This window comes from Gigantopelta aegis, chromosome 5 (assembly GCF_016097555.1).
Source record: "Gigantopelta aegis isolate Gae_Host chromosome 5, Gae_host_genome, whole genome shotgun sequence".
Taxonomy (NCBI): Eukaryota; Metazoa; Mollusca; class Gastropoda; order Neomphalida; family Peltospiridae; genus Gigantopelta; species Gigantopelta aegis.
The window spans coordinates 33,607,199-33,619,186 of NC_054703.1; the positions used below are offsets into that span (position 1 = coordinate 33,607,199).

Genomic DNA, 11,988 nt, shown 5'->3' on the forward strand with positions numbered 1-11,988 from the left:
ATAATAATATACAACTATAATATATATATGTAGGTGTAGATAGAGATAAATAATATATAACAATATACTGTATATTACATGTGATGCCATTGGCGTAGCCAGGCATGGGGGTTTTCAAAGCTATCTTATCGCTAAACAATAGTAGAATCATCGTAGGCTGTGACGTCACTACAGAACACGCCATAGTGATGTCATAGCTTACGATGGCTGTACTATTTCTAAACGCTAAGATAGCTTCGAAAATACGGGCTCCGGATTTTATATTGAGGGTAAACCATGCTGTCTTTGAGTCGTGTTATGGGGCGACAGAAAAATGTAAAAGTTTCGGGAGGTGGTGGGGAGGTGAGATGTAACCATGGTCTCCATGACTCCTTTCCCTTTGGCTACGTCAGGGTATGGTACAGTGGTCCAACTCGTAAACTCAAATATGCGATAGGCCTACCGTCAGTTTTAATAGCAAAGAAGCTTGTACTAAATTACTTTTAAACTTCTTTACAATATATAACATCACTTTGTCTGTTGCATCCATAGCTTGCTTCTACTACGTGTGCATGCTGTGGCTGTTGGACAGCGATCTGTAGCATCTTGCCATTTAAATAATATTTGTAGCATTAATTTATTTTATGTACATAATACAGTGGCGGATCCAAAAAATCCACTTAGGGGGAGAGGGGCCAGTGCCATGAGGTGGGATGCCAAGGGAACTTTGGGGCAGGTTTGGAGGGAGATCGTAAAAAAAATGAAAATTAATATATAATAAAATTATAACTATCGCAAAATTTAGGGGGGCACGGGCCTCTGCCCTCCCCTAGATCCGCCTCTGTAATAAGACATTAAATCGACCCTATAAAGGAGTATGGTATGGCTTCTTTGTTTATGTCCTATGGAATCCTTTTGCTACGGAGAGGAGGGGTCTCATTTAAAGGGACTCTCCTGAGTTTGTAGCCATTGTAAGATGTTTGCGATAACAGAGCCTTGTTGGCGACTACTATTTCATACTAAATACATTTTCTTGTTTAGAAGACCAGTGTCTGTATATCGAATGTGTTTGCGGTCGTATACTAATGTTTGTAGCACTCAGGTTTTACTTTAATTTGTGATATATATCTTTTTGTACGTACGAAATTATTGGGAGGTAAAATCCAGTCTGGCCTACTATACGCATTAGGACAACAACAGACACCTTCTAAATACAGACACTGATATTTTAAATAAGAAAATGTATTTAATTATATATGTTACGTCATTGAAAAGCCTCGGTTGTTGGAATGTAGTGGTAGACTGGCTGTGTCGGATCAGGAACGTGTAAACTCGGTAAACGCAGTGATTGTATGTGAGCACTGTATCTTCGTCTGGTCTGCGGCCATCTGTGACATATTACATATTTTAAGTGAACCGGATTGTTATCTCTATTCACACACACACACACACACACACATACACACACACACACACACACACGTTTTTCTTTGTTTTTGATATTAATATTTGACATCACCATTTGTGATTGACATGGAATACATATTTTGAGTTACAACATTCTTCTTCTCCTCCTCCTCCTTCATTTTCTTCTTCAAGAACCTCTTCCTTCGTCAGAGTTCTTCTCCTTCATCTTCTTCAACCTCCTACTTCATTTCTCCTCCTTCAGTTTCTACTTCAACCTCCTCCTTCATTTCTCTTCTATTTTCTTCTTCAACCTACTCATTCTTTTTCAGAGCCCTCCTCCTTCATCTGCTTCAACCTCCTCCTCTTTCACCAGTCCTACGTCATTTCTTCTTCAACCTCCTCCTCTTCCTTCTTCAGAGTCTTCCGTCTTCATCTTCTTCAACCTCGTCCTACTTCATTTCTCTTCCTTCATTTTGTACTTCAACCTCCTCCTTCATTTCTCTCTTATTTTCTTCTGCAACCTACTCTTCCTTTTTCAGAGTCCTATTCCTTCATCTGCTTCAACCTCCTCTTTCATCAGAGTCCTCCTTCAACCTCCTCCTCCTCCTTCATCAGTCACCCTTCAACCTCCTCCTCCTTCTTCTTCAGAGTCCTACTTCAACCTCTTCCTACTTCTTCAGAATCCTACTTTAACTTCCTCTTACTTCTTCAAAGTCCTACTTCAACCTCCTCCTACTTCTTCAGTCCTACTTCAACTTCCTACTTCTTCAGACTCCTACTTCAACCTCCTACTTCTTCAGAGTCCTACTTCAACCTCCTATTTCTTCATCAGAGTTCTCCTTCAACCTCCTCCTTCATCAGAGTCACCCTTCAACCTCCTCCTTCTTCAGAGTCCTACTTCAACTTCTTCCTACTTCTTCAGTCCTACTTTAACTTCCTCCTACTTCTTCAAAGTCCTACTTCAACCTCCTCCTACTTCTTCAGTCCTACTTCAACCTCCTCCTACTTCTTCAGAGTCCTACTTCAATCTCCTACTTCTACTCAGATCTCACGAGTAATTAGAAAGAGTTTTAACACGTTGATATCGACTATTATAAAATTTCATAGAGGGAAATCGATGAAAATGTCGAATGAATAAGGTAGCCAGCCTTTTTGTGTAGTACAAGTATTATTAATCTTAAACTAGCGATGTTCCAATGATCGATTATAATCGACAATTGATCGATTATGCTCTACCGATGTGATGATCGATTCTAGAAATCAATATATATGTATGTATATGTATGTATGTATGTATGTATGTATGTATGTATATGTATATGTATATATGTATGTATGTATATGTATATATATATATATATGTATATATGTGTGTGTGTGTGTGTGTGTGTGTATATATATATATATATATATATATATATATATATATATATATATATATATATATATATATATATATATATATTAACCCTCTACTGCATTAGACTATATAGACATTTATCGTTTGCACACTTTCTTATGTAATATTATTTTTATACGTATGGAGTATGCTAGCGAATCCAATAACTGCTGTACAGATAGTAGCATAGCAGTACTGTTATGTACTACACATCGAACGTAACTCAACTAACCATGGTGTACTAGCATCAACATGTCAGCTTGTAGCGAATTATATAATGTTACAAAACGAAAGCAAGAAAGAAAAATAGTATATAATGATAGTCTTTTCCTAATATCTTATTATCATTGCTTTTTATTATTAAACGTTAAATTTGGTTTTTGTTTATGTACGCTGGATATGATTAAACTAGTTGCATCATATATTATTATTTATTTATTTATGTTTTTATTATTATTATCAGTAGTAGTAGTAGTAGTAGAGTAGTAGTAGTAGAAGTAGTAGTAGAAGTAGTAGTAGGAGTGTTACTATTACTTATATCAATCTGGCATTCTATTTAAATTAGTCATACAGTAGTGCCAATACAGTGGAACCTCGTTAGTCCGGACAGTATGGTTATTAAAAAAAACGTCCGGATTAACGAATTTCCGGATTATTGAAATGTACGTGATGAGTAACCTCCCTTGATTCAAAAACAAAATAAAAACGACACATTTGAATTTTAGACTCAAACAATTCTTCAACCAGGTTTTTTCTGTTGATCCGCCTCGTTGTGTGAATAAGCGCTATTTGCATGTCCGTGAGGCCAGTCTACTATTCAGTAGTGTACTGCCAGGTGCTTGTTTTAAAGTTAGGAAATGCGATTAAATAAAATGAAATACTGTTTAAGACGTGTTGCATTGTTGGTACTAAATGTTTGATTCCGAGATTGCATTGAAGGGAAATAACTCTATTCTTCTTCTTTTTTTAGCACCGCCTGCACCACTGGGCCAGCCCGCCAGCTCTGTCCCTGCACACTTCTTCCCTCCCCACATGCAGGAACCACCTGAATCCGGCCCTAACGACGCGTTCAACTATCAACAGCACCCTTGGGCCATGCAGCCGTATATGCAGCAATCTAGGCAATCCCGGGTCCCTCCCCCTCCTCCCCAAGCTCCCTCCGGTGCTGCCTCCCCTTCCCCACCTCCGGCCCCGGTGGCTCCCCCGCAGCCAGTAGCACCGAAGCGGATGAATCCCTTTCAGCTGATGACCCACACTGGACCGGGAGGATTCGTCATGTGTCGGCCAACTCCGGCGATGCCGAGACTGTGTGACATCAACGGGGGTAAGTTCGTACGGTTTCGGTAACTCTCGGTTGTATCCGTCAGATTAAAAAACAAAAAACAAAAACCACCCACCACGAAATAATGTATTATATACTGAACAACAAAAGAAGCACGAATATTAATTTAGATTTATTTATTTATTATTATTTTTAATTATTCAGGTGAAATGACATTGTTATTTGTGTGTAAATTATCAATGCCCGGTATGAACATTAATCTTTAGGTTTGTACCATCATCCTACAAACATGTTTTTTTTGTAAATAAGTTAAGTTTCGTTTGGCATGAGAAGAAAAGTAAAAATGTTTTGGAGATAATAAATATATATATATATATATATATATATATATTTGTGAGTACAATTTACAAAACAATCGCCGTATAAATAAATTGTAGTAAATTATATAGTATGAAAAAAGGAGTTCCCTGTGGGAAGGACCACATGCCTATATTGACAGTGCATGTATATACAGTGGACTCTGTCTAAACCGGATTCTGTGTAATCCGGAACTCTGCGTAAACCGGTCCATTTCTAAATCCCCGTTTATCTCTTAGGTATAAATCTCTGCCTAATCCGTATTCTGTCTATTCCGGACTCCGGATCAAAAATCAAGAACAAAAGAACCATTCATGTATTAATTACCTTTGTCTACACCGGACTGGGATTTGACTGAACGACGGGCTGCTTAATTAGTTAAACAATGATCGTCAATTGCCAAGTAATCAGGACGCCGTCGCAAAATCAAATACAAAATGTAATCGCACTCGTGTGAAGTTTACTCTTATTGGGCAATGGGCAACTCATTTTACGTGCCCCTATCCACTAAGGTTCAGGCACGCCCGCCCCGGATTCAGCCTCTGGCCTCGCCAGTGACCGACTCCGGGGCGGGATACTCTTATTGCGGTGGGCCGTTAGATCAATCGGATTAATATTAGTGTGAGACAGTCACACACTCCGACACACACACCGACACACATACACACACACACAGCCAGTCACACACACACACACCGACAAACACACACACACACACCGACACACACACACACAGCCAGTCACACACACAGCCAGTCACACACACACACACACACACACACCGACACACACACATCCACATTCACACACACACACACACACACACACACACCGACACACACACACACACACACACGGAATGCTTTATTTATTTCTATTTTTACTCTTTATTTCAGAAAGCAACCTTAATTACAGATTAATGGGTAAGAATTACAATATATTGCTTTCGTTCCTGCGTGTTCTCCATTTATGTCTTATTTTGTCTTTCGTTTGTTATGGAAGTTTATTATTTCAATAATTAGTTCACTCAGTCTTAAATTAATCAGTTAATATTAATTCATTAATTCATCAATCAATCAATAAATCAATCAATCAATCAATCAATCAATCAATCAGTCAATTATTTCATTAATTCAGTGATTGATTGATTGATTGATTAATTTCTCGTTCCAGCCAGTGCATCACAAATGGTATATCACAGGTCCTGGTATGTGCTACCCTGTCTGTGGCATGGCGCACTAGCGCCCGTGACAGGTGTGCGCTACAACAGCTTTCACTGAATGTTCACGTTAAGCCCTATGACCTGACTTGACTTGACCTGACCTGACCTAATAATGGAAAAATGTAGCGGATGTCCTCTCTAAGACTATATGTCAAAATTACCAAATGTTTGACATCCAATAGCTTATGATGAATAAATCAATGTGCTCTAGTGGTGTCGTTAAAATAAATAAAAAACGTTATAAACGTTCTATATAATACCAAAAAACCCATGAGAAATAATTAGTTTATTTTTGCAGATGTCATAAAAGCTATTCCATCCATGAAGAAAGTGCCGCGTAAGTATGGATGCAGTGATGGATTTTCCATTTATTGTCTAAATGAATATGCTGATCTTAATATGAATATGCAAAACTTAATATGAATATACACATCTTAATATGAATATGCAAATCTTAATATAAATATGCAAGTCTTAATATTAATATGCAAATTTGAATATACAAATTTATGTCATTCGGATGTGTAAATGTCTGCATGTAAATATAAGAATCGCAAAATAATTAAACACATAACAATTTAAATAAATAAATTTAATATGGATATAATATGATATCTCACTATTTCTTTAGATTATGTTTTAAACTAAACCTGATAGCTTATTTTCTTACACATTAATTAAACTATTAATTAGTTCGCCCTACGCCATATTTGGCGGGGAAATTGTGTATGCTATTTAACGGTAACAGTTTTTGTTTTGGCGGGAAGGCCTTTTTCCGATATTTAGCGTCAAATGGTCTCACTACATAGATGTCATCTGCCATTGAAACCCATGTTAAATTGCCCAACTTCAAACGAAGATTGCCAATAGAACGGGTTCTCGTTGGCACTAACAACATACACCATTGCGAACATACATTATATAAGCATTTATTTTCACTCCAAAATTGAGAACATTTCCGTCTTAGTTTTTTGCTATATGACCGCATCTGGCTGTAGTACCAGTCAGAACAGGTGGTTCATTATATTGTATATCCATGTCCAAAAAGGTCGATGCACAATATTACAAAATGACATGGGCAAAATACACCATTTCCTAGAAGTGAATATGTGAACCATAACGTGTGTCACAATGAGGAATTATAGTGGACCGTGATCAATCAACTCTCACCCGGAAGTGATCTGTGTAGTGAGACCCAAGGTAGTTTACGTTATGGCCGAGAAGGGCGTATACGTTAATTGCGAGAAGAACACTAACGTTACTTGGAGTGAAAAACCTTTACGTTACTTGGCGTGACTAAGGTCTCACTACACAGATCACTTCCGAGTGAGAGTTGACTGGTCACGGTCCACTATAGTTCCTCATTGTGACACATGTTATGGTTCACATATTCACTTGTAGGAAATGGTGAAGAATTAAAACAATATGTATGTTTAATGGTAAGTCTTCTGGCTGTAGTTTGCCCATATTATTTTGTAATATTGTGCATCGACCTTTTGGGACATGGGTACATAGCGCAAGTGACAGCCGGAGTGAATCGGATAATGAACCACCTGTTCGGACCGGTACTACAGCCAGATGCGGTCTTATAGCAACAAAAAAACAGAGACGGAAATGTTCTCAATTTTGGAGTGAAAATAAATGCTTATATAATGTATGTTCGCAATGGTGTATGTTGTTAGTGCCAACGAGAACCCGTTCTATTTGCAATCTTCGTTTAAAGTTGGGCAATTTAACATGGGTTTCAATGGCAGATGAAATCTGTGTAGTGAGACCCGTTCTATTGGCAATATTCATTTGAAGTTGGGCAATTTAACATGGGTTTCAATGGCAGATGACATCTGTGTAGTGAGACCAAAGGTTTACGTTAAGGTCGGGAAGGGCATTTACATGAATTGCAGGAAGAACGTTAACGTTATTTGGAGTGAATGACATCTACGCTATTTGGCGTGGAGGGCGTTTACGTTAATTGCGGGAAGAACACTGACGTTATTTGGCGTGAAGGGCGTTTACGTTAATGGTGGGGGGGGGGGGGGATTTTTTTGTAGAGAAGCCATTTACGTTATTTGGCGGGAAGGGCGTTTACGTTAATGGTGGGGGAAAACACTTTTGTAGAGAAGGCCATTTACGTTATTTGGCGGGAAGTCTGTTTACGTTAATGTTGGGGGAAACATTTTTGTAGAGAAGGCCAATTACGTTATTTGGCGGGAAGGGCGTGTACGTTAATGTTGGGGGAAACATTTTTGTAGAGAAGGCCAATTACGTTATTTGGCGGGAAGGGCGTTTACGTTAATGGTGGGGGAAAACATTTTTGTAGAGAAGGCCATTTACGTTATTTGGCGGGGAGGCTGTTTACGTTAATGGTGGGGGAAACATTTTTGTAGAGAAGGCCAATTACGTTATTTGGCGGGAAGGATAGTTACGTTAATGGTGGGGGAAAACATTTTTGTAGAGAAGACCATTTACGTTATTTGGCGTGAAGGGCGTTTACGTTAATGGTGGAGGAAATTTTTTTTGTAGAGAAGGCCATTTACGTTATTTGGCGTGAAGGCTGTTTACGTTAATGGTGAAGGAAAACATTTTTGTAGAGAAGGCCATTTACGTTATTTGGCGGGAAGGGTATTTACGTTAATGGTGGGGGGGGGGGGACATTTTTGTAGAGAAGGCCATTTACGTTATTTGGCGGGAAGTGTTTTTAATGTTTTCTCTACTGTTACAGTGTTATCGTAACATATCACGTGTATAGTGTAACTCCTATCACTCCGTTCAATAGATTTGACGGGAAGGGTATTTACGTCATTTGGCGGGAAGGGTGTTTAACGTTTTCTCTACTGTTACAGAGTGTTATCGTAACATACCACGTGTACAGTGCAACTCCTATCACGCCGCTCAGTATATTTGGCGGGAAGGCTTCTGTTACTGCAAATACTACAAAAACAACGCACATCTTTACGGAGGGCAGCAGCTGGAATGCATGTACGTATATATATATATATATATATATAGGCCTACGCTTGTTGACAGGAAATCGTCAGGGCCCACGGGGTGGATTTAAAAAGGCACGTGTGCAGGAATTTATGCTTTTTCCAGACTGGCGAGCAAAATATATATAGGAGGTGTGTGTGTGTGTGTGTGTGTGGAAGGGGGGTGGGGGGGGGGGGGGGGGCTGTCAGTTTGATGGTCTTGGAGAATGAACATACATGTATATGAGGGTCCGAGCCAGTTAAGGGGTTTTTGGGGGCATGATCCTCCATTGAGGACGTTTACAATTAGAGTTGTTAAAATATTGAATTTCCTGCCTTCTGAGCACATTAACGGGGAAAAGTGCTAACTGACAGTGTCCGACTCTTTTGCCGTTTCTATTATTTTATCTATTTGTTCTGTTTATTGCTCCTGTCTTTCTCTGGTTAATATTCATATTTTAACCGTCTTACACCCTCCACTCCCCACAAACAAATTAACAAAGTTAATGAAGAGTTGTAAACGGTTTTGCATGACCACAACGCAATACAGAAACTAACTGTGACCATTTGACGAATTTATCGGATATTGATAAGTACTTCTATTTTCAGCCTCAATGACTGTGGAGCGTGTACCCAAGAATTCTACGTTGGAAACCAGCGCCTGATTTGCGACTGAGGAAGACACATTCCGCCTGATATTGGTAGGTAACCAATTCCAATAAAATTAATACGTCTAGGTCATGGGTGATACCAGAACAATTTAGAATGGGACTCGTTTTGTAATGTGTAGGCGGGACGTAGCCCAGTGGTAAAGCGCCCGCATGATGTGCGGTCGGTCTGGGATCTATCCCCGTCGGTAGACCCATTGGACTATTTCTCGTTCCAGCCGTGCATCACGACTGATATATCAATGGCCGTGGTATGTGCTATCCTATATGTGGGATGATGAATAGGCTATAACAGATGCCTTGGTACTAATGGAAATATGTAGCGGGTTTCCTAAGACTAAATGTAAAAATTACCAAATGTTTGATATCCAATAGCCGATGATTAATAAATCAATGTGCTCTAGTGGTGTCGTCAAACGAAACAAACTTTGACGTTTTGTAATGAATTAGCGAGTATACATTTTAAGGCTAATAATAAATAATGATAATATTTAAAACAAATCAAAGCAACATTTATGAATTGCGAAAAGAAAAGGCAAAATCAATGAAATTTAGACCCCCACCCTGGCAGCCCTGGAGCCTTACCTGATTATTATGACAGGGTTTTAAGTCCATGACCTCAATCTTGGTTGGGGTGCGAAAGTGTTCTAAAACCTATTTTATAATATTTAATCTTGTTTGTAATTCCATTTCTTAAAATTTCAGCTTCTCAATATGGACGGGCAGCTGCCATCTTTCTCCGCAGACTGTTGCAAGTCAGCCGATCTCTGTTGTTACCATGGTTACATATCAATTCCTACAAAAACGAGGACTGACAAACAGAAATGGTTATGTTCAATTTCAGAGAAAATAAGTTTTAACGTTTAAAAAAAGGCTTCAAGAAAGAAAAAACCGAAAAGGAAACCATATTTATGCTAGGCCTATTCGAATTAGTATTGCTTTGCATCAGTGCTATTGCATATATGTCCCACTTCGTAAATAAAAACAAAACGATAAACAAATTACATTCAAAGAATAAAATAAGTATATATAGAGGATTCGTCACGTGTATTTTTTAATATGGAAAATATCAACCGAGTCATTGTTAATTGGTATTTGTCGAGGCTCTGCACACAAACAGATTAGTTTGACGTCACGCATTTTAAACAAATCTTTGAAAACGTTACGCTCAGGTACACGGGTCTTGCTGGCTTGTAAGCAAATGACCCATCCACAACACATTATCTAGAGACCTTGCAGATTTGCATATCATTATTAACCGGGTAAATAAAGTAAATTATCACATGGGTTTATGACATGGATATTATGGATAAGTTATAGAATAAATATATATATATATATATATATATATATATAAGAAAGAAAGGAAAAGAAAAACATACCCCAAAATGCTGTGTGAAATAGAGAAGTACTCTGTTTTGATTTTAAACATTATTTTTCATTTTTATTTATCATTTAAAAAAAAATTCAAAAAAATTCATGATGCTCCAAATGTGGAATGTCTACAAGAAACAAAATTCTCTTATCTTGTCTTAACCCGTTTTGATTGTCAGACATCGATATATTATGGTTATGTATTTTGACATTTCCCCCAATGTCAAATACAAGTGTATTTCCATTGTAGTGTTAATAAAACAAAACAAAACAATGTGAATTGTATTTTATGTTTCAATAAAATGATTCATGTAAAAAGACTAACTTGTTCAGATTTTGTTTCTGAAAGGACTGAAACAACCAAGAATTTCTTACATGGATGTAAGAAATGTTTTAATTAACGACACACTCAACACATTTTATGTACGGTTATATGGCGTCAGACATATGGTTAAGGACCACACAGATTTTGAGAGGAAACCCGCTGTCGCCACTACATGGGCTACTCTTTCCGATTAGCAGCAAGGGATCTTTTATTTGCGTTTCCCACAGGCAGGACATCACAAACCATGGCCTTTGTTGAACAACTTATGGATCACTGGTCGGTGCAAGTGGTTTACACCTACCCATTGAGCCCTGCGGAGCACTCACTCATGGTTTGGAGTCGTTATGTGGAATTAAAAATCCCATGCCTCGACTGGGATCCGAACCCAGCACCTACCAGCCTGTAGACCGATGACCTAACCACGACGCCACCGAGGCCGGTTACATGGATGTATGTAGTCTTTACTCTTAGCTTGCGTGGGAAATCGGGTGGAATTTCATCGTCAATCATCGGTTATAATCGGGTGGAATTTCATCGTCAATCATCGGTTATAATCGGGTGGAATTTCATCGTCAATCATCGGTTATAATCGGGTGGAATTTCATCGTCAATCATCGGTTATAATCGGTTGCCACCAACCGATCAGGGCGGGATCTAGCCCAGTGGAACAACGCTTGCTCGACGCGCGGTCGGTGGGCCCATTGGGCTGTTCCTCATTCCAGCCAGTGCACCACGACTGGTATATCAAAGGCCGTGGTATGTACTACCCTGTCTGTGGGATGGTGCATATAGAAGATCCCTTGCTGCTAATCGAAAAGAGTAGCCCATGAAGTGGCGACAGCGGGTTTCCTCTCTCAATGCCTGTGTGGTCCTTAGCCATATGTCTGACGTCATATAACCGTAAATAAAATGTGTTGAGTGCGTCGTTAAATAAAACATTTCTTTCTTTCCAACCGATCAAATTTCGATTACACAATCGGTTAGAATTATATAAACATAAGGATTTGAATTA

At 38.7% G+C, this 11,988-nt stretch overlaps 1 protein-coding gene across 4 annotated transcripts in view; it reads left to right on the forward strand.

Annotated features, from left to right (window-relative positions):
* Positions 1-10,971, forward strand: part of LOC121373658 (methionine-rich protein-like) — a 35,143-nt gene extending 24,172 nt beyond the window's left edge. For all 4 annotated transcript variants that reach the window (XM_041500372.1, XM_041500373.1, XM_041500370.1 and 1 more), the window contains 6 exons: positions 3,756-4,109; positions 5,321-5,347; positions 5,945-5,983; positions 8,487-8,622; positions 9,219-9,310; positions 9,983-10,971. In XM_041500372.1, coding sequence (XP_041356306.1) covers positions 3,756-4,109; positions 5,321-5,347; positions 5,945-5,983; positions 8,487-8,622; positions 9,219-9,285 — 623 coding nt within the window. In that variant the 3' untranslated portion in view covers positions 9,286-9,310; positions 9,983-10,971. The remainder of the gene's footprint in view (positions 1-3,755; positions 4,110-5,320; positions 5,348-5,944; positions 5,984-8,486; positions 8,623-9,218; positions 9,311-9,982) is intronic.
* Positions 10,972-11,988: the final 1,017 nt, after the last annotated feature.